This window comes from Budorcas taxicolor, chromosome 9, assembly GCF_023091745.1.
Source record: "Budorcas taxicolor isolate Tak-1 chromosome 9, Takin1.1, whole genome shotgun sequence".
Lineage (NCBI taxonomy): Eukaryota > Metazoa > Chordata > Mammalia > Artiodactyla > Bovidae > Budorcas > Budorcas taxicolor.
In genome coordinates, this window is record NC_068918.1 from 86336665 (window position 1) to 86362277 (window position 25613).

A 25613-nucleotide genomic window follows, 5' to 3' on the forward strand; every position below is an offset into this window, starting at 1 on the left:
GCTGACTGCAAGGTAGTCTGAAGGGCTGGCGGTGCCCACGGGTAGAAGCCAGCAGAACGGGGTGGAGGGGTGTGTCCAGAGAGCCCCCACCGGGTAGACCCTTTGTCCCCAGTGTGTCTACTTCACTCCCACACTCTTGGCAGGACACGCTCAGGACTTTCTGTAGGCATTCTCTCTCCCCACATTGCTTGAGGTTGTGGCTGTTTTAAAGAGAAATTTAGCCAGAATGTTTATAAAGTGCTTAGTAATTATGGCATGATCTATAAATGCTAAATAATTACGGGGTCAGCATATAAAGAGCACATCTTTAAATAGGATGTGTGTCAAGCTGCAATTACACACGCCTTAGCTGGTGAGCTCACGACAGTTCCACTCACACTTTCATTGGAACATGTAGGAGCCTCTCGCCAGCAGTAAGGAGACAACGCGGTGGGTGCCCTTTGTACGAGTGGGATGCCAGCGGCCCTCTGCCGCGGGTGACGCTGAGACACAGAACTAGAAAATCGGTGTCTTAAAAGGATGCCGGGAGGAGAAATCAGGTCAGGATTGCTTCCAAGTTATGTCTCTATCCTTTAAGTTTGAGCTTAATTCTCCGGGAAGTATCTGGGCCAAGGTTCATCAAGAAGTGAATTTCTGCTGCCGAACTGCCTTCCTCTGGGGTTGACTCAGTCTGTATGAACCCTGGGAGCAGTGTAGCTGTTTTCTAGCACTCCTGCAAACACTAAACTTTATACTTGTTATTTTAATAATTGCTAATTTCGCGTGTTAGTGGCTCAATTGTGTCCGACTCTTTGCGCCTCCATGGACTGTAGCCTGCCAGGCTCCTCTGTCCATGGGATTTTCCAGGCAAGAATTCTGGGGTGGGTTGCCATTTCCTCTGCCAAGGGATCTTCCGGACCCAGGGATTGAACCTGCATTTCCTGTTTCTCTGCCTTGCAGGCAGATTCTTTACCCACTGAGCCATACGGGAAGCTGATAGACAGTTTTTTAAAATCTGCGTTTCTTTGGTTTCAGGTGAGCCTTCTCTTCTAGTCTCCTTTTTGAACACCTTCATTTCTGAAATCCTCCCCTTGGGTGTCCGGTTCCTCCAGCCCTCTGTCTCCTGCCCTGTGCCCACCCTTTGGCGCCCCTGAGCCGCCTGTTCTCTGGAGGGCCTCACATATCACTGGGTGTGCGTGATCTCATGGCCAGGATTCTGCCTGGCCTCTTCGGTCCCTGCAATTTGGCCTCGAGCAAGTCCAGGAACGTGCTTCACACCTGAGCATCGTGATAGCCCCTCATCCTGGGATACCCTAACTCTGGGTCTCTCCCCAGCCAGCCTTCAGTACCCACTCAGGTCACACTCCCACTGAAGACCACCCCAGTGTCCCCTCCTGCACTCGCCCTCCCTCTCATCCCATTCACTTGGCTCCTGCCTCCATTTTAATGGTTTGTATCTCTGACGAGCTAGTGAGCCCTGGGGGCTTCCCAGGTGGCTTAGCAGTAAAGAAATCACCTGCCAGTGCAAGAGATACAGGAGACTCGGGTTCGATCCCTGGCTCAGAAAGATGCCTTGGAGCAAGGAATGGCAACCCACTCCAGTCTTCTTGCCCGGGAAATGCCATGGACAGAGGAGCCTGGCAGGCTACAGTCCATGGGGTCACAGAGTTGGACATGACTGACCACACACGCACACAGTAAGTCCTTGGTGAACAAAGCATCTTCTCAGCCTTTCCCTCCTCTCGCCCCCGGGACTTAAAGTGGCACATTGAACACAGTGTTGCTTTAACAAATGTCTGATGGAACTGAGTTGAGTTCTGGGAAGTGAGAGCAAGAACGAATGTTATAGAGGCAGTCACGTCTTTCGTCTCTTCTCTACTAGGCTTAGCTTTTCATTCCTGAACATTACGACCGTAGAGCAGCTGATTACATTTCCGAGTTGAACTTCCAACCCAGGGTCACAGTCTAAAGTCTCAATTTGGAAACTTTGTCTTTTCAACCAGGAAGAGGTTTCCCCTCCTTGTTCTGTACCATCACTGTCCGATACAGTGGTCCCCAGGCTTTTTGGCCCCAGGGACGGACTTCATGGAAGACAATTTTTCTGCAGACCAGGGTGGGGATTGGGGGTCGGGAATAGTTTCAGGATGATTCAGGCACATTACATTTACTGTCTCTTTATTATTAGCACGTCAGCTCCACCTCAGATCATCAGGCATTAGCTCCTGGAGGTTGGGGACCCCTGCAGACAGAACTTTCTAGCCACTGCCACATGTGGTTACTGAGCACTGGAAACGTGTCTAGCGCAAACAAGAAGCTGAACTGATTTGATTCTAATTGACTGGAATTTAAATAGCCCCATGTGACTAGTGGCTACCATATTTGAAAGCCAAGCTTTAAACATTATAGAAGTCCCAACTATGAAATATTTTTGTTTAATTTAGAGACATATTTTGATTTTTTCCTCTTTTTTAATGAGCATATCAGAGAGGAAATTCTGCCTCACAGGCTGAGTACTATATTTCATGTGGTTAAATGTCTGTGTCATTGTGAAGGTCAAATATGGACTTCAGTTTCTTTAAGATTTGTCCTAATCCTTAAGTACTTTCCTGGTGGCTCAGATGGTAAAGAATCTGCCTGCAATGTGGGAGACCTAGGTTTGATCCCTGGGTGAGGAAGATCCCCTGGAGAAGGGAACAGCAACCCACTCCAGTATTCTTGCCTAGAGAACTCCATGGACAGAGGAGTCTGGTGGGCTACAGTCCATGGGGTTGCAAAGAGTCAGACACGACTGAGCGACTTTCACTCACTCACTCAAGTCCTTAAGTAACCCATCCGTCACTGTTCGTGAATGTCTCAAAGCTCAGTGATGTCTGCCTTGGGACCCTGTGTGTGTGTGTATTTGTTTATCGTGAATGTCTCAAAGCTCAATGATGTCTGCTTTGGGACCCCGTGTGTGTGTGTGTGTGTGTGTGTGTGTGTGTGTGTATTTGTTTATCCACATGGAAGCGTGCCCTTTTATTCAGCACCCGGAAGTTTACATATTAGCGACATACACCATGCTCATTGAAGTCATCACATTTGAACAAAACCAAACTGAGACGACGACTGTCCTGTTAATTTTGTGTTTGTTTTTTCAGGTTGGCACACCAGATATTCTGAAACCTCTCAGTCCAGAGAGTCCCAGACGCCCTACGAGCCCTGTTTTGAAGCAAGAAGACATCTCATCCAGTCCAGTGCTCAACACTTTGTTCTCAGGAGGCTTGAGACAGGTGAGTCTCATCTAATAATCCTTGACCTGTGCTGTGTGGTTGTCATGATGTCAAATTGGATTGGTTGGCAAGGGTACGAGTGATGTGCTGTCTTGTGGGATGAACTGGAGCACAGTGAAGTGCTGAGGTGACATTTTACTTAGATTGACAGCTGGGAAAAAAAATACACCTTGCTAATCTTTGCTGGTTTTCTCTTTTACATTTTATTGTGAGCATATTCATACAGGCAGAGAATAGTTCATAATAAGTCATGTTGTCTTAGGATGAGACGTGTTTAGTTTTGATGAAGTCTGATTCATCAGGTTTTTCTTGCATGGTTCCTTCTCTGTCTGTTTTAATTAGTTGCTTTTTATTTTTGGTTGCGTGGGGTCTTGGTTGCTTCTTTGCCAGTTGCACAGAGTGAGGGCTACTCTCCGTTGCAATGCAGGGGCTTCTCCTTGTGGTGGCCTTGGAGTGTGGACTTGTTGTGGCCTTGAAGTGTGGCCTTGTGGTGCCCTTCGAGTGTGGCCTTGTGGTGCCCTTCGAGTGTGGCCTTGTGGTGGAGCGTGGACTCTAGGGCATGCAGGCTTCCAGAGTTGTGGTGCAGGGGCTTAGATGTGTGCCCCTGTGGGATCTTCCCAGACCAGGGATCGAACCCGTGTTCCCCACACTGGCAGGCAGATTCTTACGTCTCTACCACCAGGGGAGTCCTCTCTGTCTTATCTGCCCACAAGTCATGAAGATATTCTGTCATGTTTTGTTCTAGAAGCTTTTATAAACATTTAGCTTTTATGTGTGATCCCTGCTCCAGCTCACTGACTTTTGTGAATTGTGAAAGGTGCAGGTTGACGTTCTTTTCTTCCAACATACGAATACAGTTTATTCCAGTGCCCTTTGTTAGAAAAAGGACTCTGATTTTTCCATTGACTTTGGTGTCTTTGTTGAAAGGCAAAGGACCATGTCAGTGTGGACCTTCTCCTAGGTTCTCTGTTCTGCTCCACTGACCTGTTTGTCTTTGTGCCAAAGCCGGACTGACGTGATTACTGTAGCTTTGTAGGAAGTTGGGTGGTTTAAGTCCTCCAACTTTGCTCTTTTTTGAGATTACCTTGTAATGTTTTAAACGTAGAGTCTTTTCATAGGCAGGCCTTTTTATTTGTTCACTTGTTATTCAAAAACATTGCATGAATGTTGACTCTGTGTCTAAACCCGTGATATGTATTAGAAATGTAAGAAGGAGCCTTGGGTGAGGGGTGCTGAGGCTTCAAGTTAAAGAATTCAGTTAATGTATTCAGTGATCTCAGACGATCATTCAAGAGGGAGGGGACATACCTGTGCCTGAGGCTGATTCATGTTGATATATATGACAGAAACCAACAAAATATTGTAAAGCAATTGTCGTCCAATAAAAAATCAGTTCAGTTTAGTCCCTCAGTTGTGTCCGACTCTTTGCAACCCCATGGACTGCTTTTTGTGACCCCGTGGACTGCAGCATGCCAGGCTTCCCTGTCCATTACCAACTCCCAGAGCTTGCTCAAACTCGTGTCCATCGAGTCGGTGATGCCATCCAACCATCTCATCTTCTGTCATCCCCTTCTCCTCCTGCCTTCAATCTTTCCCAGCATCAGGGTCTTTTCTGAGGAGTCAGTTCTTTGCATCAGGTGGCCAAAGTATTGAAGCTTCAGCTTTAGCATCATAAAAAATAAATTAATTAAAAAAATAATCACAAAAACTCCCTCAGCTTCAGAGTCCTTATCAAGGAGATGGTATCAGAATTGTTGTTCTTATTTCACTGGATTGCTTTGGTAATCAAATGGATGCTTACCTTCCGTGGTGTAATACAGTGGTTAAGAACTCAGCTTCTAGAAATCAACATCTTGGTTCACCTTCCAGATCCTTTAGTGGCAAGGAGCATGTTCCAGGGCTAGTATTCTAACCACTGTGGTACTGTAGCCTTGGGGTGGTTGTATTTTTATGAAAAATAGTGTCCACGTCAGAAAATGATAAACTTCCCCCATCTCCATGAATGTCCAGCAGAATATTCAGAAGTCACAGCAGAAGCAGGCTAGACCTTGAAGAATTGCCAACGTCCTTGATTCAATCCACAAAATGCTGGCAGTTCCCAACCCACCCTTTGGCTCCAACCACTGGCTCCTGTGGGTGGTCCCGCCTCCATCAAAACCACTGCTCTACACTCTCACTACTCAAAGTGCGGGGCACCGGGGTTACCTGGGAGCTTCTCAAAGATCAGAATCTCTAGCCTTCCCTCAGACCTACCGGAGTCTGAATCTGTAATTTAGAAAGAGCCCCAGCAGATTCAGCCTTCCCGCATGGCTCAGTGGTGAAAAATCCACCTGCAGTGCATCCATCCCTGGGTCGTGAAGATGCCCTGGGGGAGGAATTGGCCACCCGCTCCAGTATCCTTGCCTGGAGAAGTCCCATGGACAGAGGAGCCTGGTGGGCTGCAGTCCATGGGGTCAAAAAGAGTCAGACATGACTAACAGCACGTGCCAGGAGATTCATGCTCACATAAACAGGCAAATTGAGCCCTGTCAATTTCAAATCCAAGTGAAATATACATCATTTGTTAAGGATTCTTTAGCAGTCTAGGGATGTGCCCTTCAGTTCTTGCAGCCCCTGTTGGGGGCCCTCCTGACCCTGGGTCACACAGCAGCAGTCCTAGCGGAGCCAGACGGAATGGCCCTCCTCCTCTTGGATGCCCTGAGCTCCTGAGCGTCGGGGGTGGTCCTGCCAGGGCCTCTCAGGTTGCTGTGTTGGGGGATGGGTGTTGTTTATACTGGAGAAAGGTGAAAACACTGAATGAACACTTCCCTGAGGGGGAGCTTAAGCAAGGGCAGCTCCAGAACATTCTCTCCTGGGGCTGAACCCCGTGGTGGGTACGGACAGGGGAGGCAGAGGAGCGGCCTCTGGGAGCTTTTCCAAGACCCATGGAGAGTTTGCCTCCACCCCAGCTTAAGTATGGACTCCAGCCAGCTTGAGTTTTTTTATTATTATTAACTAGTATTTATTGATGACTGCATCAGGCCCCAGTTGCGGCGTGCGGGATCTTCTGGTGCAGCATGGGCTCTTGTAGCTGTGGCATGCGGCTTGTGGGAAACCAACTTCCTAACCAGGGATGGAGCCGCGTCCCCTACACTGGAAGGCAGACTCCCAACCTCTGGACCACCAGGGAAGTCCCCCAGCTTGAACCTTGATAAGGCTGATCCAGGAGGACGGGGCCAAACCCTCCTAAGGGTTTTTCAAACTCATCCAGGGTCCTCTCGACTTGACTCTTAGGCTCCTTCAAGGCCCGGAAACCAACACAGGGGTAGACACACAGACTCGGATCTGCCCCACAGCAGTCCGCGGGCCGTCTGCGAGCTGCCCACCGCCCCGCACCTGCCCCCTCGCTCAGTCCTTTTTGGGGCGCTGGTCCTGGAAGAGCTGGACTCAGCCTGCTTCCCTGTTCCTTGGGCTGTTCCTCTTCCAGGCTCCAGGCTCTCTCACTGCCTTCCCTCCCTCCAGTCTTGGCTCCGAGGTCACTCTCTTAGGAGCTCTGCCCCCTGCCCTGCTCTGCCTCCCTGGCCCACCTGCCTTCTGTTTATCCACGTGCTTATCACCTTCTGCCCCTGCGTGACTGGCTTTACTTCTGGCTTTTTGTCTATTGTCATTCCCAGGTGCCCCGGAGCAGTGCGTGACACTTAATGGCACTCAATAAATATTAGTGAGATGGTTGGATGCATTCTTATCAGAGCTATTCTTGAAAGCCTACTGTGCGCTAAATGCAGAGCTGGGAACTCCGCCTCCGGGTCATTCTCACCACAGTCTTGTCCTCGGGATGCTGTTGTCCCATTTCACAAATGGGAAAACTGAGGCTCTCAGAGGGTATGTCGTTTGCTAAGGCTATATGGTCACTGCAGAATTCTGACTGGGAGTCAAAAGTCCAGGCCTTCTGTCGTATCCCAGAGGAATTGTTGGCCTCTTAAACTGACCCCCAGTTCAGCTTTGCTCACTTGGAGCTGGTCCACACCCCGAAGACCTTTCAGAGTGGGTGGGGGCCGGGGAGGGGATGCTGGGTTAACAGGATGTGGTGAGTGAGTTCGCACTGAGACTGTTTCTTGGGAAAGTACCTCCGAATTATGGTGCAAATTCAACCTGATGCTCTCTTTGCCCTTTCTTCTAAAGGCTTCTCTGATTTGTGCCCTCAACATTTATCATCACGAGGTTGAATTATTAGACATTCAATCCTAACCTGTTCCCCTTAGACTGAAACAGTGTGTGTTTGAGGACACTAAACTCCCACAAAGCCAAGAACAGTTTTGTCTCTTGCCCAAAGAAGTGTTGCCTCCCTTTCTGAGAAACAGGAAGTTGGGGCTAGAAAAAGCTTATTAAATCTCTGCTTATTACAAAAGTAAGAACACAAACGGTCAATAAATAGAGGAAGCACTCAACTTCCTGAGCAGTTAAATCAGTGCAAAATTAGAACAAGTGCAGTTTGGGGACCATTTTAGCAAATTTAAGAAGTGACACAGCTCAGTGTTTGCGAACATGTGGAGAGGCAGGTGTTCTATAAACTGCTGGTTGAACTGGAAGGAAAGCAACCAGCTTCAACATGCATGCTGGCTTTCACCCAGCTATTTTAGTTACAGGAACTATTCTTTAGAAATCGTCATGAACTTTGTCAGAAAGTATGTATATGTGGATGTTGAGGGGAACATTGTTTATCTTCATAACTTTTCTTAAGTTTGAAAAGTTGGAATTAGCCAAAATGTCTAAAATAAGGCAGTGGTTAAATAAATTACGGGACATTTATTCAGAGGAATACCTTGCAACTATTAAAAGTCATGTGGTTGAAGGATATTGAAAAGAATATCAAAAATAGATATCAATAAACAAAAATATTAAGTTACAAAATGGTGTTACAGTAGCACAGAATTAGAAAAGCAAAGTGACTGTACTATAGCCACTGTAAAACAATTGAAAGGATTGTATCAAAAGGTTGAGAAGAGTGGGCTTATGCTTTCTTCTTAAAATTGTCTTGGTCTTTTCTGTGTTTTCGGCATGTTCTCCATAAACATGTAATGTTTGTGAGAAGAAAAATCCCAGTTCTTTCAAAAATAAAAATAAAAACCAGAAAAACTCCTCTAGTCCTCAGGAAGGAAGTGTTGGTAGTGTGAAGAAACATGCGGTTACATTTTTAGCAATTCCCTGGGAGAAAAAAGTTATATCCAAGGTCCCCTCTGATTTTCGATTTTGCCTTCACTTCTGTTTTGGAAAAAATCCATGGGTTTCTGTCAGTGTTTTCGTGCAGCTGACGTTTGCCCTGGAGCTGAGGTTGCTGGGTCTGGAGGAGTGACCGCGTGCCAGGAACGCACAGCTGGGCCCCCTGCACCTGGAGGGGCGGGAGCGTGGCTGCTGGAGCGGTTTGCAGTCGCTGAAGTAAAGCTCCAGCTCCCTTGTTGTTTCTCTTAAATGTCAGTCGGTGACCTGGAGCCTGATCGTGCCATTTGGGGTCACTTCTAAGTGGGAAGTGTCTCAGAGTGTTCACCCCACCCATCTCACTGTGCTCGCTGGGGTTTTGGAAACTTCCATTTTCCGTTAGTATTTCTGAACTTCTCTGGTTGCACTGACTTTTTAAAAAAGAGTATTGTACTTAGCTATATACCCATATTAACTTCTGTGTTGCTGTTCAGTCGCTCAATCGTGTCCGACTCTCTGCAGTCCCATGAACCGCAGCACGCCAGGCTTCCCTGTCCTTCACTGTTTCCCAGAATTTGCTCAAACTCATGTCCATTGAGTCAGTGATGCCAGTCAATTATCTCATCCTCTGTCGTCCCCTTCTCTGCCCTCAATCTTTCCCAGCATCAGGGTCTCTCCAATGAGTTGGCTCTTTGCATCAGGTGGCCAAAGGATTGGAGTTTCAGCATCAGTCCTTCCAATGAATATTCAGGGTTGATTTCCTTTAAGATTGACTGGTTTGATCTCCTTGAAGTGCAAGGGACTCTCAAGGGACTCTCAGCACCACAGTTCGAAAACATCAGTTGTTCAGGACTCAGCCTTCTTTATGATCCAACTCTCACATCCATACGTGACTACTGGAAAAACCATAGCTTTGACTAGATGAACCTTTGTTGGCAAAGTGATGTTTTTGCTTTTTAATATGCTGTCTAGGTTGGTCATAGCTTTCCTTCCAAGGAGCAAACATCTTTTAATTAAAATGTTGTTAAATAACTTACGTATCTATACGGATGCTCTTGCATGTAAAAAGAAAAACATAGAAAAACATAAAAATAAATATATTACAGCCTGTTCATCCAGTGGACCCTGGGAGTGACAGTGACTGAACTAAATCTACACCTAACTGTATAGATGAATTTTTAAAACTTGATATCAAGGAAGTATACTACTGGAGAATATGTACACCATATGATTTTCGTTATATAAATTCCAAGATCAGCCAAAATGAACCGATACTTTGTTTGGAGGGGATATATACATGTGTAATAAAACCAGACAGAAAACCAAAGATGATAAACAGGAAAACTTGAAACACCCTTGACTCGGGAGCAGGAATCGAGGGAGTCAGATAATGAAGGGGCCGTGGAGCATTTCCATAACCCTGGTTTAATCTTTCTTACGTTGAGTGGTGAGCTGCGATTCATGGGGTCGCAAAGAGTCGGACACGGCTGAGCGACTGAACTGAACTGAACAATTATTTAATTATACCTACCCATTATAGGGACTTTTCAATGTATTTCAGAGTAAAAAGGAAACGAAAAGAGAAGGAAGGAAAAAAAAAAAAAAGGAAATGATCCGCTCAGCTTACAAAGAGTGACCACATCATTTGGTTTCAAAAGCTGAATAAACTCACTAAGCATAGGCACGGTACTCAGTTTTTTACACAAAATAGCCATTGAGCCTCACACCAATCCTATGAAATAGATCCCCACTCTATAGATCAGGAAACCGAGGCTGTGGAGGATGAGAAAAGTGCTCAAGATCACACAGCCTCTAAGTGTCAGGGCCCAGGGGGATGTCTATCTGGTTCCACCACCGCTGTCTGACTTCCCTATGGTAATGCTCTTCCTATGCTCTTGGGGAAATCAAGATTTATCTATTTATTTGTTTTAACATAGCTGTGGTTTCAGTTGACTTTCCTTGATTTCTACCTTTGTGAAAATCAAAGGGCATCAGGAGGCCTTGCTTGCAGTTACAGCAGATAACGCCTGACCTTCAGAGAAAGTTGCCACACGCTCCCTGCCCGCTTTAATGAGTTCTCCTTTGCTTTTTGCTGAGACTTTTCTTTTCACAATCAGACAGAGCCCTGGGCTCTAATAAAAGTCAGGCTGGGTTCTTAAATGCTCTTTTAGGCCAGGACCTCTCAATCAACCCTGTTTACTGCTCAGAGGCTCAACTTGCTCAGAGATCCTGGTCTGTCTACAGGGAAAACAGAAGCAGAGAAAACCCTCCCAGTGGTGAAGTCCTGAGTTATCGCTGAAAGAATGCAGAAGACCAAAGGACGCGCCCTGCTGGCCTTTCATTATCTGTGGCTGCACTTTCCCCGCCAAGCAGATACGCTGTTGAGTTACTCAGAGACACTGCCATTAGTCAACCGCCCAAGGAATGAAGCACCCCGGGCCCACTTCCAGCTGCTACTTCTGACTTGCCCTGTAATTTTTGGGTGGGTCTCAACCTTCTTTGACCTCTGCTTATCTTACACAATGAAGGATGAGTGTTTCTAGTGCTTCCTGGCTGCTTTATAATTCTGGACCCCACGCGGGCTGAGTCAGCTGTGCTGCATATGAACGCCTGCCCCTGAAGAGCCATGCACACAGTAGGGCAGGCCTGAGGCCCGGTGGGAGTGTGAAGGATCAGGTCTGCCCTGCTGTGTCACCAGCTCCAGATACGCCCACGGGACCAGCCACGCAGACGCGTTTCTCTGGGAGACTTACTCTCCAGCTCTCGCGGCAAGCATGTCACACCTTCTTCAATGAGCTTCCCTGGGGGCTCAGCTGGTGAAGAATCCACCTGCAACGCAGGAGACCTGGGTTCAATCCCCGAGTTGGGAAGGTCCCCTGGAGAAGGGAAAGGCTACCCACTTCAGTATTCTGGCCTAGAGAATTCCATAGACTGCATAGTCAGTCCATAGGGTCGCAAAGAGTCAGACACGACTGACTGACTTTCACTTCACTCAGGACTTCTTCCCACTCTTTCCCCTCATTCTTAACAAGTAATCCTCCCTTCCCACTTCTCCAAAAAAAAAAAAAATTAGCCTGGAATTCTCGAATCCTCCTGACACCAACGTTAACCTGCTCAGGTTTGTACCCACTCCCCTTCCTGCCCGGACAGAAGGTGCCCGTTTCCCAAGCAGGGCTTGGACTCCACCCACTCCTGCCCCTTCTATTTCTCCCATGGAAGGTAGCATAGCTTCTTTACCTTTACTTTTAAGATTTCTCTCCTTGTCTTGGATTTTCAGCAATTTTATTATGATGTGCCTGCATGTAGGGTTTTGTTGTTTCGTTTAATCTTTTGGTCAAGCTGTACGACACGTGGGACTCTGTTCCCAGACCAGGGATTGAACCTGAATCCCTTTCATTGGCAGCATAAAGAATCTTAAGCTCTGGACCACCAGGGAAGTCCCCAGGTAGTTGTATTTTTAAATCCTTTCACTCTGGAATCGGCAGCTGAGGGATATAAGTAAAGTCACCCAAGGTCAGGACTCCCGGCCGAGTCCTCTCACTCACACCTACTGCTTCTTCAGGACAAGGTGCGCAACTATCACACCGCAGTATTTGCAGACAGAACTTCTTATTTTCCCCAAGAATTAAAAAGCGTTTCTTTATCTGACTCTACCGAGAGTCCCTTGGACTGCAAGGAGATCCAACCAGTCCATCCTAAAGGAGATCAGTCCTGGGTGTTCTTTGGAAGGACTGATGCTAAAGCTGAAACTCCAGTACTTTGGCCACCTCATGTGAAGAGTTGACTCATTGGAAAAGACTCTGATGCAGGGAGGGGTTGGGGGCAGGAGGAGAAGGGGACGACCGAGGATGAGACGGCTGGATCGCATCACCGACCTGATGGACATGGGTTTGGGTGGACTCCGGGAGTTGGTGATGGACAGGGAGGCCTGGCATGCTGCGATTCATGGAGTCACAAAGGGTCGGACACGACTGAGCGACTGAACTGAACTGGGTCTTAGCTGCAGCACATGGACTGTCTAACTGGGGTGTGAGGCTTGCAGATTTAGCTGCCCTGCAACAATGGGGGGGGTGGGTAGGGTTTAGTTCCCTGACCAGGAATCGAACCCACGTCCCCTGCATCATAAGGCGAACCCTTAATCACTGGACCACCAGGGAAAGTCCTGGAGAGAACTTTTTAAATCAAAACACTTCACGAGCTTTCTTCATTCACCTCATAAATGCTTACTGAGGATTTACGACGAGCCAGGCACTGAATGGGTGAAGGAGATGAGACGGAGGCAGAAACATGCTGTCCCCAGGTTCCAGTCACCTGGGAGAGAGGGACGTGATCTGCAGGGAGACCTGCTTTTGCTCCAGGGTGCAGGCCAGCAGTCTTGGTCCATCTGGTGCTGAGCTCACTCAGGGCTGGGTTTCAGCCCCTGGGAGGACTGGTCCACTCCAGGGGCGTCAGACTCCCAGGAGGAAAGCCCCTGAGTGCCCCAGCCGAGAGTCTGGATAGTAACCAAGCCCCGCCTCCTGCGTGGGGAACCTGGACTCCAGTCTCTTCTTTCTAACAAGGTAGAACTTCTGGAGGCATTCCCAAGCTGCTCAGCCTCTCAGCGTTGCCTTTCACCTCAGCCAGGACCCTGAGGGAAAGGCGGCATCAAGCGTCACTCTCACCCCAACACGGCTCCCTTTTCTCCTCAAGTTCTGGACACCTGGGCTGTTCGCTGTGCCCAGCGCCGGAGCCTCTCAGCCTTCCTGCCCGGGTGCCCACTGACAGACAGGTGCCTTCAAGAGAAACACAGCCAGGACCACAGGCTCACCTCACTGTGCTTCTCTTCAGCCTCAGGGCCCCCGGCCTCCCGGCTGCCCTGGTAGCCTTGGAGCCGTGTTTGTTGTTTAATTCAGTTTTCTACTTGTTCTACAATCCTAAAGGAAATCAACCCTGAATACTCATTGGAAGGACTGATGCTGAAGCTGAAGCCTGCAATTCTTTGGCCACCTGATGGGAAGAGCCGACTCGTTGGATGAGATTGGTTCATAGTATCACTGACTCAGTAGACATGAGTCTGAACAAACTCTGGGAGCTAGTGGAGGACGGAGGAGCCTGGTGTGCTGCCATCCATGAGGTCGCAAAGAGTTGGACACAACTTAGCCACTGAACAACAACAACAGCTTGTTCTTGGCAGCAGAGTGGCTGTAGTACAATCTAGTCTCACGTGGCCCAGGGCGGAGGCCCGCCAGGAGTGCCAGGTTAATTATCAGAACTCTTAACACCTCCATTCATCTTCTCTGGAGCAGCTCAGACCTCTGGCCAAGCCTCCCTCTCATTCATCTTCACTCTCGTGCCTCCCTCATTGGTGTGGTCTGACCACTCCATGCCTTTCTGAGTGTGTAACGTTTAAAACACATTTCCCATCCCAACAGTTGTGTGGGTGTAGGCAGATAACATGTTTCAGGGCCAGGACCTGGGTGTGGTGAAGTTGGTTGGGTTCTTGGCATGAGTTACTTCAGGTTCGGAGTTCTTGGTTTTGTTTTGATCACTCTCTAGTGAGAGAGGCTCAGGCTTTCTTCTTGTTTTTTTTTCCCCCAGGAGGTTTTACAGTGTTGAAGAACCCACTGGGAGAATGGCAATCACATTGAATTCCCCCTGTCTGTAGAGTCAGCCCTGAGACGGCGTCATGCGAAGGGTGGCAAATACTTAAGCAGATTGAACAGCGATCAGGCAGTTAGTTCTTTCGGTGCGACTGATTCTGCTCCACATCATCTCCACCTAGAGCATCCTCACTTATGGTGGTGGTTTTTCATTCTGGGGACCCACAACAGTTGAAACACAACTTATTATTGCCTGTGCATATTTTACACTGTTGCTCAGTCGCCAAGTCGTGTCCAACTCTGCAGCCCCGTGGACTGCAGCACGCCAGGCTTCCCTGTCTTTCTGTGTCTCCCAGAGTTTGCTCAGTCCCATACCCATTGAGTCAGGGATGTCATCCAACCACCTCACCCTCTGTCGCTCTCTCCTCCCTTTGCCTTCAATCTTTCCCAGCATCAGGGTCTTTTCCAATGAGTCAACTCTTCGCATCAGGTGGCCAAAGTAGTGGAGCTTCAGTTTCAGCATCAGTCCTTCCAATGAATACTCAGAGTTGATTTTCTTTAGGGTGACTGATTTGGTCTCATTGCAGTCCAGTGGATTCTCAAGAGTCTTTTCTGGCCTCACAATTCAAAAGCATCAATTCTTCAGTGCTCAGCCTTTACGGTCCAACTCTCACATCCATACATGACTACTGGAAAGACCACAGCCTTGACTGTATTTTACATACTCTCGTCCATTTACTTCTTACCACAACCCTATGTGAACAGCATTAATTTTTCCATTTAGACTTTCACAAGCTAATGAGTAGCAATTGACTCCAGTCCTATCAAATTCCCAATCACTTGGCCCCCAGACTGTGCTGCCCTTCACGGCTATTGGATGTTGTACCATGGGTGCTATCTGCCCCTGAAGATTTATCTTTGCAGAATTGCACAGGAGGTAGTTCACATCTCCCAAGTGGTTCGTATTCAGGAATGAGATTGTGTAGCCTTACGGCTAGGCAGACAGCGTATCTGGGCAAGACCAGCCCTTCTGAAGAGTCCTCACCTCCTTGTTGGTGTTTCCGCGGCTCAGTCGCGAAGTCACGTCTGATTCTTTGCAAGCCTGTGAACTGTAGCCCTCCAGGCTTCTGTGTCCTTCAGTATCTCCCAGAGTTTACTCAGAGTCGTGTCCTCATCTCCTTAGGACAGAAAATGTGGCAAGTTATTGTGCAAAGTACAAGATGGCATGTTATTAACTTAATGTGAGTCAGGATGCGGGCTCTGTGTGAATTTTGGTTTATTTGATGTCTTGAAACCAGAACTGCAAAAAGACCCGTTGATTAGCTGTGAAGTAACTTGTTATATCTGTCGTTCTTGCTTTCAGGGAAGTTTAATCAGCATTAACAGCACTTGCACAGAGATGGGCAATTTTGACAATGCTAATGTCACTGGAGAGATAGAATTTGCCATTCGTTACTGCCTCACAACTCATTCTTTAGAAATATGCATCAGAGCCTGTAAGAACCTTGCCTTTGGGGAGGAAAAGAAGAAAAAGTGCAATCCGTAAGTTTCTTTGTCTAAGTTTTGGCATATGATAATAGATTCATTGATTCTAAAATTTATATGGAAAAGTGAAAGTCCAAGAATAACCAAGGCAATAGTAAAAACAAAAAGACGTGTTAAGGATTATCATAAAGCTTAATAACTCAACAATGTGTCATGGATGCAAGGACAGGCAAGAGGTCAATAGAGCAGAATCAAAACTCCAGATACAGATCTTAGGATACACGAGAACATAAATGACCAAGAGGCTATTAATAATCAATGTGGAAATGATGAAATTCAGTAAATGGTACTGGGAAATTTGATTTTCCATGTAGGAAAAATAAAATTAAAATTCTATCCATACAACCCGTAAGTAGATTGATTTTCTCCCAGTTGGTATATATGAATTGATATCATTATTTTAACATGTGTCTCCCTGATTAATAACAAAGATGAGCAACTTCATACATGCATCCATCACTTGAAGTACACTCCTCTTCTGTGAACTCCCCATCCATATCTTTCGTCCAATTTTCTATCAAGTTGTCATTTAAAAATTTATTTACAGGGGTCTGGCTTTTTTAGAATCCATTTTCAATACAGCTCTCCATTGGTTATACGTATCTTACATGTCTTCTAGCTGTTACTTGTTTTCTAACATTGTGGTAACTTTTCTTGTAGAGAATTTGATAGTGTCCAATTTATCCTTTTTTTCCTTTAAAATGTCTGCCTTTTGAGTTTGTAGGAGAATTCCACCTGAAAATCTTAAATACATTCTTCTCTGTTATCTTCTATTGGAGTTTTTTCAAACTTAGATACTTTCATATTGGAGCTGGAACTGATTTTCTGTGTATGGTTTAAAGCAAGCCCCACATTTTGGTCTTTTCCTTCCCCAACATGGAACATTTTTAGCACACAATTTTTAGTACCAGTTAGGGGAAAGGAATACTTTGTTGACCCAATCGCACTCTCCTCTGCTCTGAAACCTTCAGTAGCTCCTCAGCGCATTGCTAAAGCACTCTGGCGCTCCATCACAAAGCCCTCCTGTCTTTCTAGTCTTAACTTCTATTATTCCCCTATCTGTACCTTCTGCACCAGGAAAATTGGAATAATCATTGTCCCAAAACTACCCCCTGAAACAGGAAAGTATAGCTCATTCAAAGGGAAAGACTAAAGCAACAGAAGCTTTCTGAAAGAGATCTGATGGTGGGTTTACTCAACAAAGACTTTAAAACAACAGCTTTAAGGATGCTCAAAGAACTAAAGAAAGATGTGGAGAAAATTGAAAAAAAAATGATGTATAAACAAAATAGAAATATCAATAAAGAGATAGAAAACCTAAAAAGAAAACAATTCTGGAGCTGTGAAAGCTACAATAATTGAAGTGAAAATTTCACTAGAGGAATTCAAAGGTGGGTATGAGCAGGTGAAAGAAAGAATAGGTGAACTTGAAGATAGGATGATGGAATTCCTGAGTCTGGGGAACAGAAAGAAAAAAGATTAAAGAAAAGCAAACAGAACCTAAAGGACCTTGAGGACCCCATGAAGTGAACCAACACAGGCAACATACCTACCAAAAGGGGGAGAGAGAAAGCATGGGGCAGAGAGAAACCTGAAGAAAGGATGGCTGAAGACTTCCCAAATGGGACGCAAGACGTAAACGCCAAAGAAGCGCTTTGAACCCCAGGGATGCTGAACTCAGAGACCCACACTGAGACACATTATCAACAAACATTTGAAAGACAGACTCTTGAAAGCAGTAAGAAAGAAGTGAATTGTCAGTACTAGGGATTCCCCAGTTAGAATATCAGCAGATTTCTTATCAGACACTTTAGAGGACAGAATGCAGTAGGTGCTAGAGAGACAGAGAGAGAGTGCTAAAAGGAAACGAAACACACAGCAAAAAACTGTTCTTCAAAAGTGAGGGAGAAATTACAACATTCTCAGCTAAAGAAAAGCTAAGGGAGCACGTTACCCCTGCCCTGCCCTGCAAGAAATGCTCAAGATGACCCTGGAAGTGAAATGAAAGGACACTAGACAGTAACTCAAGACAAATGAAAAAATAAAGACCTCCATAATGGCACATAGACAGGCAGTTACAAAAGGTCCCGTAATTGTAATCAGTGGGAGGTAATTCCACTTTTGGTTTCTCATATGACTTAGGACACGACTACCTTTTGAAAGATTATGGGTGTCATTTTGGCTTGTCACTCCACACTTGGTCTTTGACATAATTTAAGAGACTAATGCATTTAAAAGAATTAGTACTTTCTAGTTTTGGACACATGGGCTTCCCAGGCAGCACTAGTGATAAAGAACCTGCCTGCCAGTGCAGGAGACGTAAGAGACCCAGGTTTGATCCCTGGGTCAGGAAGATCCCCTGGAGGAGGAAATGGCAACCCACTCCAGCCAGTATTCTTGTCTGGAAAATCCCATGGACAGAGGAGCCTGGTGGGCTACAGTCCATAGTGTTGTGAAGAGTCAGGACTGAAGAGACTTGAGCACACACATGCACATCTAGCTTTGTAACACCAGCAAGGGAAAGAGGTGAGGATAGAGCTGAAAAGGAGCTGAGTTCTTATGTTGCCAAGGTTAACATGGCATGAATTCAGTTAGTGCTATAACTTTAAGATGTTCAATGCAATCCCCTTAGTAACTACAAAGGAAATAGCTATAGAAAACCAAAACAGAACAAGCAAGAAAGGAATTTAAATGTTTCACCACAGAAAATCAGCTAAACACAAAAGAATACAGAGGGCACAAAAGCTATAAGGCAAAAGAAACAGCAAATGACAGAGGTAAGTATTAATATTTCTTATCAGTTGACACAGGTTTGATCTCTGGGTTGGGAAGATCCCCTGGAGAAGGAAATGGCAACTCACTGCAGTCTTCTTGCCTGGAAAATCCCGTGGACAGAGGAGCTTGGTGGGCTACCGACCAAAGGGTCACAAAGAGTCAGACACGACTGAACACGCATGCAAATGCAATTAGTAGTTAATTTAAAGAAAAATGGATTAGACTGTCCAATCAAAAGACAGAAACTGGCAGACTGTCCAATCAAAAGACAGAAACTGGCAGAATGGATAAAAACAGAGAATGTAACTGTATACCATCTACAAGAGACTCACTTGAGATCTAAAGACACAAAGGGAAGATATTCCATACAGACGGTAACCGAGAGCAAGCAGCAGTGGCTGTCCCATTATCAGACAAACAGGCTTTAAGTCTGAAAAGATTACAAGAGATAAAGGACATTATATATTCGTAAAAGGTTCAGTACAACAAGATGATAAAATGATCCTAAATGTCTGTACATCTAATAACAGACCATCAAGATATAAGAAGCAAAAACTGACAGAATTGAAGAGAGAAATATTGAGTTCATATTGGGTAGTTCAGTTCAAGTTGCTCAGTCGTGTCCAACTCTTTACAACCCCATGAACTGCAGCACCCCAGGCCTCCCTGTCCATCACTAACTCCCGGAGTTCACCCAAACCCAAGTCCATTGAGTCGGTGATACCATTCAACCATCTCATCCTCTATTGTCCCCTTCTCCTCCCGCCTTCAATCTTTCCCAGCATCAGGGTCTTTTCAAATGAGTCAGTTCTTCACATCAGGTGGCCAAAGTATTGGAGTTTCAGCTTCAGCATCAGTTCTTCAAATGAACATTCGTAATGGGTGAGATCTTATAGAAAAACTTAAATGAACTTTTTTCACTAACCAATAGCCCTACAGTAATAGTTGGACATATCAATACTCCAGTGTCAGTAACAGAACATCCAGATGATGATAAGAAAGGAAATAGAGGACTTAACTAGATAACATTGGTTTGCCTTTTATTATAATGCTTTATGCTATACAGATATATTTGATATCTCTTGTTTTCCAATGTGTGAGGTCTCGTAATGATCAAGGATCTGAGTCAACCAACAGTGAGGTGTTGATGAGCCTTGAGTCCTGCTCTATAAAAAGCATGACTGAAAGGGAGGCAGAGGCCTGAGGCTGGGGTTCCAGCAGGGATCCCAACTGGGGGAGGGTTCCTGCTCTCTGTGGCTTGGATATAGTAGAGCTGGTTTCTAACCCTTGGGACAGGACCTGGGCACGTGGTGTCCCTGCTATCAGTGCCACTGCCGGAAGAGCCCGGAAGGACAGTCTCAGGACCTGAGCGGAGGGGTCAGCCTGGGACAGGGCTCCCGGGGGTGGGTGGCCTCCAGACCCGGGGAGAGGGGCTCAGGGAGGCCAGTCCTCAGCTGTCAGGACGCAGTGTCCGAGGCCCCGCAGGAAGAGCATGGCGTGCGGCATATACTTTCCGTTGCCACGTTTTTTCCTTGTGGGTTGGGGAGAAGAGGCAGGCGGGGTGAGGACAAGCCGGCACAGGCCTCAGGATCCAGGTGGATTAGAAACCTGCTGCCCACTGAGCCCCCAGGGAGCCCCCGCTTCCTGGGGCGTCACCAGTGACGAGTGATGGAGTGTGATGAGTGATCCAGATCCGAGGAGGGGGCTTCACACCCCCAGAAAAGTTCCAGAGGATTATAGCCCGAGACTGTGTAAATGGGGGGCTGTGCACCCAGCACTGTCGCTGGGGCGCCCACTGAACGCTTTCTGTCGACCCCAGAGGCAGTGGGAAGCGGCGTTAAAGCAACCGCTGACATGCAGTTCTCCTCCTGAACTCTTTGCCCGCCCTGCACGCTGGGCTCTCACCCCTTGCTGTCTGCATTTGGCCACCAGGTACGTCAAGACCTATCTGCTGCCTGACAGATCGTCCCAGGGAAAACGCAAGACCGGCGTCCAGAAGAACACAGTGGAGCCGACCTTTCAGGAGACCTTGAAGGTACTTGCTGGGCAAACGCTCCTGGGCAGAGTGTCCCCATCCCGGGCTGGGCTTCTTGGGCCAGAGTCCAGCCAGTGGTTCCTCCAAACTCTTGAGTCAGTTAAACGTAAGTGCAGACACTGAAACATTCCGGCAGGGCTCTGTCAATCAGTGGCAAGTGGTAGAAAATAAATTTCAGCCTTTGTACAGAAAAAGTGCTGAGTCTGATGGACCAGTGCATGGCTTTGGATTAATGATTTGCGAGACAATGGTGAAAAGGAAATAGGCTGCCTTGCCATTTCTAAAGGGGAAGGCAATGGCACCCCACCCCAGTACCCTTACCTGGAAAATCCCATGGATGGAGGAGCCTGGTAGGCTACAGTCCTTGAGGCTGCAGAGTCGGACACAACTGAGCCACTTCACTTCCGTTTCTAAAATTGGTCTGTTCTGTTGGATTTTTATGACTAACAGAGACATATCGTCAAACCAGGGGCCCTGTAAATGAAACTGCTGAGTTAGTATCCTTGTGAAAGTACTTCTTTGTCATAGTATCTGGCAGACCCGGTCTCTTCTTTTATGAAGCTCTAATCCTTTGGCCACCTGATGCGAAGAGCTGATTCATTGGAAAAGCCCCTGATGCTGGGAAAGTTTGAAGGCAGGAAGAGAAGAGGGATGACAGAGGATGAGATGGTTGGATGGCATCACCGAGTCAATGGACCTCAGTTTGACCAAGCTCCAGGAGATAGTGAAGGACAGGGAAGCCTGGCGTGCTGCAGTCCATGGGGTTGCAAGGAGTTGGACCAACAACTTAAAAAGTTTCTGGAAGAATTGTTCAGGTTTCCATTTTCTTTGGTGCTAAGAATTGTGACTGGTGGCTTAGGGCAGAGACCAGGGAGGGACCGCCTCCCACTGGGATACAGGGAGGAGAATTGCAGGTGATGTCTAGTGAGTGTAGATGGCAGACAGGCGTGGGAGGCCTTGAGCTGGAAGGACAGTCCAGATGCACAGAGATGTACCCACTGAAGGCTAGCCAGCCCAGGGATTCCACACGTCAAGCCTGAGAAAAGAGAAGACTTTGTTTGCCTTCTTTGGCGAGTACAGGCATTTGTGAACTCCCAGCCAGGGGCCATCTGGGCAGCTGGCACAAGGGTCCTACTTGGGACACGAAAATAGCCATTGTTTTCTGTGCCCTTGCTGTGACCAAGTGCTTTATGTACCCTCTGAGCCATGTGTTGGCGTCCTCATTTAGCAATGGGGAAGTTGAAGCTTAAAGAGTCCTTAAAAGTACACCCAGAACCTAGGATAGACAGGCAGTCCTTCATAAAATTTACATTCATAAGGACTCCCCAAGGAATTGCTTTTAAAAGCAGATTGGAGAAGGAAACGGCAACCCACTGCAGTATTCTTGCCTGGAGAATCCCATGAACAGAGGAGAGTGGCGGGCTACAGTCCATGGGGTCGCAAGAGTCAGACACATGACTTAGCAACTTTCTTTTCATTCAGTAAGTGTGGGTGGGGCCTGAGGTGCTACTGGTCTGGGACACTCCTCCAGTAGCAAATCACTGACCCTGGTCTTCACGTGGCTTTGCTCATGTAACAGAATTTTGAAAAGCTGTGTGCTACCTCACACATTGTGAGCTTACATATAAAATTACTTGTCACAGGTTTAAGGTGCTTTGTACTGAACAGAGGTAGACAAATATCTCATATTTTATGAAATGAGACCAAGATGAGCATTGACTATAGTTTAGATAAATATTACATACTTTGATTTTTAAAGTTTTCACTACCTTAGCTAAAGGGCACCCAGAATCTCAACTCAGTGTACCATGAATATTTTATCCAGTGTATTGTGAGTATCTTGGTTATCCTATAAAGCTTCCCAGATACATTGAGAAGAACCGATCTTTATTCTAAATGTAGAACATCCCAACATGGACCCAGCTTTAGGCTTTCATAGAAATCATACATAAAATGGAAAAGATGGGCTGATGAAGAAGCCGAGCAATCATGAACAGTGTGTCGGAAACCAGGATTTCAGACCCTTTAGTTCAGCTCCCTGGAGGTCACATCCCTGGGGCAGGGGGCGGGAGAATGATACCGAACTTCACCAGTTTGGAGGAACGTGCATGTGAAGGTTGAGGATCTGAAAGCCGACTCTTAGTTTTCTAGGCACAGCACTCCTTGGGGAGACTTCTGGTGCTCCACGGGGTGCGGGCGCTCCCCAGGAAGACCACTCAGTGGGGGGCCGGGGAAGGGTGAACAGTGACACTCGATCTGAGTGACAGTGGCTGTGACCTTAACCCTCGTTCTCTGGAGTCGGTGACACGTACCCCGTGGAGACTAGCAAGCCAGGGTCTGCCGGCCCAGCCTCCTGGGCCTTGCTGGCAATGGAAAGCAGGTCTTACTTTGCACTGTGGCCTCAGTCAGCCAAAGGGAGTCGTCCTGTTTTGTCAGGAAGGGGCCACCAGTCAGGGAGCCCCTGAAGAGCAGCAAGGGGTCAAGGAAGGCTGCCCAGCGTGCAGAGCTGCCCCAAGGCGGGCAGACCCGGGGGACCAAAAGCTTTGCTCCCCGAAGCACCTGGCTCTGAGAGGGCACAGATGCTGCGTGGTGGACTGTTGGTCTGGACTGCACTCGCGGGGCTTGTAGCCATGAAGAAAATAACCAGATTAATTAGAAGTTTAAAGATAGAGTATGGAACGAAGGGCAGTGTTGGAAACAGACAAAAAATCGTCCAGGAGCTGTGAGCCCACGCTCACTGTCTGCATGCCTCCACAGTACCAGGTGGAGCTGGCCCAGCTGGCCAGCCGGCAGCTGCAAGTGTCCGTGTGGCATCTGGGCGTGCTCACCCGGAGGGTGTTTCTTGGAGAAGTGATCGTCCCTCTGGCCACGTGGGATTTCGAAGACAGAGAATCACAGTCCTTCCGCTGGTATCCGCTCCGGGCCAAGGTGAGCTTAAAGGCCTCCCTGGTGGCTCAGATGGTACAGAATCTGCCTGCGATGCAGATGCAGGTTTGATCCCTGGGTCGGGAAGATCCCCTGGAGAAGGGCATGGCAACCCACTCCAGTTCTTGCCTTGAGAATCCCGTGGACAGAGGAGCCTGGAGAGCTATAGTCCCCCAGCTCGAGAACCAAACTGACTTGTCAAAGGGATCCCAGAAGAGAATCCCAGAATATCCCTGGGAGCCGGGGCCCCTGCCTGCCTGTGACCCTGCAGTGGGAGCTTCAGCCTGGCTCCCTGGCTGTGGGGTGGGCTGGAGTCTTACCTGCTCAGCTGTGTTCAGGGTCCCAAATAGCCCCACCCTCAGTGGGGTCCAGACACCAGCAGAGATCAGGCTGGGGGTCAGGCCCTGGTGACGGCCGGGTAGGTCCACACGCTTCCCAGATTTCGGGGCCACCTGGTGTCAGCTGAGGAGGCTTGACCTTCCCGAGCTAAAGTCCCCCCCAGACCTGTGGGGTTGTCACATGCCGTGCCTCCACTCCAAGCAAGCAGTAAGAGATGAGGATGGCCGGACCCGTGTTCTCAGGAAGGCCAGCAGGGGCCGCAGGTCAGCTCGGCCGGGAGGGTGAGAGGCCAGGGAGAAAGGGCTGCGCTTCTTGGGGCGACTGCTTTGCCCATGTTTCTGAGCCAAGATCGCGGACAGGGAGAGAGCACGGATGAGAAAGAGGGGACGTGTGCTCTGTCACCTCCTAAGGGGTGGCAGCAGGGTGTGGGGCCACGTGAGAGTCTGGCAGGGCCTTTACGAAGGCTGGGCCGGGCCCAGGTGGCCCTGTCCCTGTTTTCCCCGCCAGAGGCCCCGGGGGCTGTTTTTTAGGATGCTTGTGCTTAGAAGTGAGCTTCCCCGATGACTCAGATGGTTAAAAAAAAAAAAAAAAAAAAACCTGCCTGCAATACAGGAGACCCAGGTTTGATCACTGGGTCAGGAAAATTCCCCCAGAGAAGGGAATGGCAACCCACTCTAGTGTTCTTGCCTGGAGAATTCCAGGGACAGAGGAACCTGGAGGGCTACAGTCCATGGGGTCACAGAGAGTCAGACAGTAAGCACCTCTGCTTAGAAGCAGCTCTGGTTTCTGGCCTCTATGGTGTTAAGCCCAGGCCTGGCAGGGTCCCACCCTCCTTCCCATCTTTCTTCTGTAGTGGGGTGTGCACAACTCGCCCTCAGTCCCCTCCAGTGCCCTGTGCTTGCTTTTCTCAGAACCTTGGTTTATCCTCAGGCCGCCTCTCGGAATCTCTAAGGTCAGCCCAAGATGGCGCTTAAATCCCTGCTCCTCCTTGAAGGCTCTCCCGATTTTCCCTGCCAGGTGTGGTCTACGTGCCCCGCCACCCTCCAGCTCCCTGTCGAGGGGCCCCGTCCTGTCTTCTTCCCCCAGGATCTTATTCAGGTTGAGGCAGGCCGCCGCCAAGGCTGGTCATCTCTTTGATAAGCAGGCAAGGAGCCGAGATCCCCAGACTGAGCGGCGTCCCTCCTAATCCCGGCTGATAGACAGTGACTCTCCACGCTGGATCGGGGCGGGGCTCTGCTCACAGGCCCACCCTTTCAGCCCTGCCAGGAGGGAACCATGGGGTTGTCAAAGATTTCTGGAAGTTGAGGGTGGAGGCTGGTCCCTGCTGGGGGGCTGGAATGAATCTAGATGCTTCCGTTCCCCTCCCCAAACCTCTCCACCCACTCACTTGCCAGGTGGGAGGCTGGGGCACCTCCTGCCCCTGTTCCTGGGCTCTCCCAGGCCTGCAGAGGCTTTGCCGGGATGGGGTGGGCAGGGGGAGTTGGAAAGGGACACTTATGGTCAGTGCTGAGACAATGAGAGGAGTCCAGAAGGTTCTGGGGGCTGGGGAGTTCTGCCTCTGAGCTCTGTCTCATATCCCGCAGGCAGAGAAATCCGAAGACAGCCATCCCACCAATAACGGAGAACTCACAGTCCGGGCCAAGCTGGTCCTCCCTGCAGGGCCCAGAGAGCTCCAGGAGGCTCCAGAAGGTGGGTGGCGTCCTGCCTGCAAGCATCTGTCCTTCCCTGTCACTGTTCCCAAGCCTGGGGCAGCAGACGGCTTGAAAGGCTCCAGCCTTTCCTTTCTGCTGCCCACTGAGCCCGTGTTCCAGGAATGCCCACTGAACCCGCGAAGCCCAGCCTGCTTCTCTGGACCCCTCGGCTTAAGAGGGAAATCAATGACCAAAATCAGGCGTGTGATGCCCACTTGACGGGCTCTTGCGACGCCTGCCTGGGGGCTTCCTCCCAGGCGGCCGGCTCGCACACTGTCTTACCGGAGAAACAGTCCTCTGT

General features: G+C 48.2%; 1 protein-coding gene across 1 annotated transcript in view; it reads left to right on the forward strand.

Moving 5' to 3' along the window:
* SYTL3 (synaptotagmin like 3) overlaps window positions 1–25613 on the forward strand; it is a 78818-nt gene that overhangs the window by 49979 nt on the left and 3226 nt on the right. The window contains exons 8-12 of the mRNA XM_052645914.1: window positions 3117–3248; window positions 15366–15544; window positions 20255–20357; window positions 23115–23285; window positions 25205–25310. Of these exons, the coding sequence (XP_052501874.1) occupies window positions 3117–3248; window positions 15366–15544; window positions 20255–20357; window positions 23115–23285; window positions 25205–25310 (691 nt within the window). The remainder of the gene's footprint in view (window positions 1–3116; window positions 3249–15365; window positions 15545–20254; window positions 20358–23114; window positions 23286–25204; window positions 25311–25613) is intronic.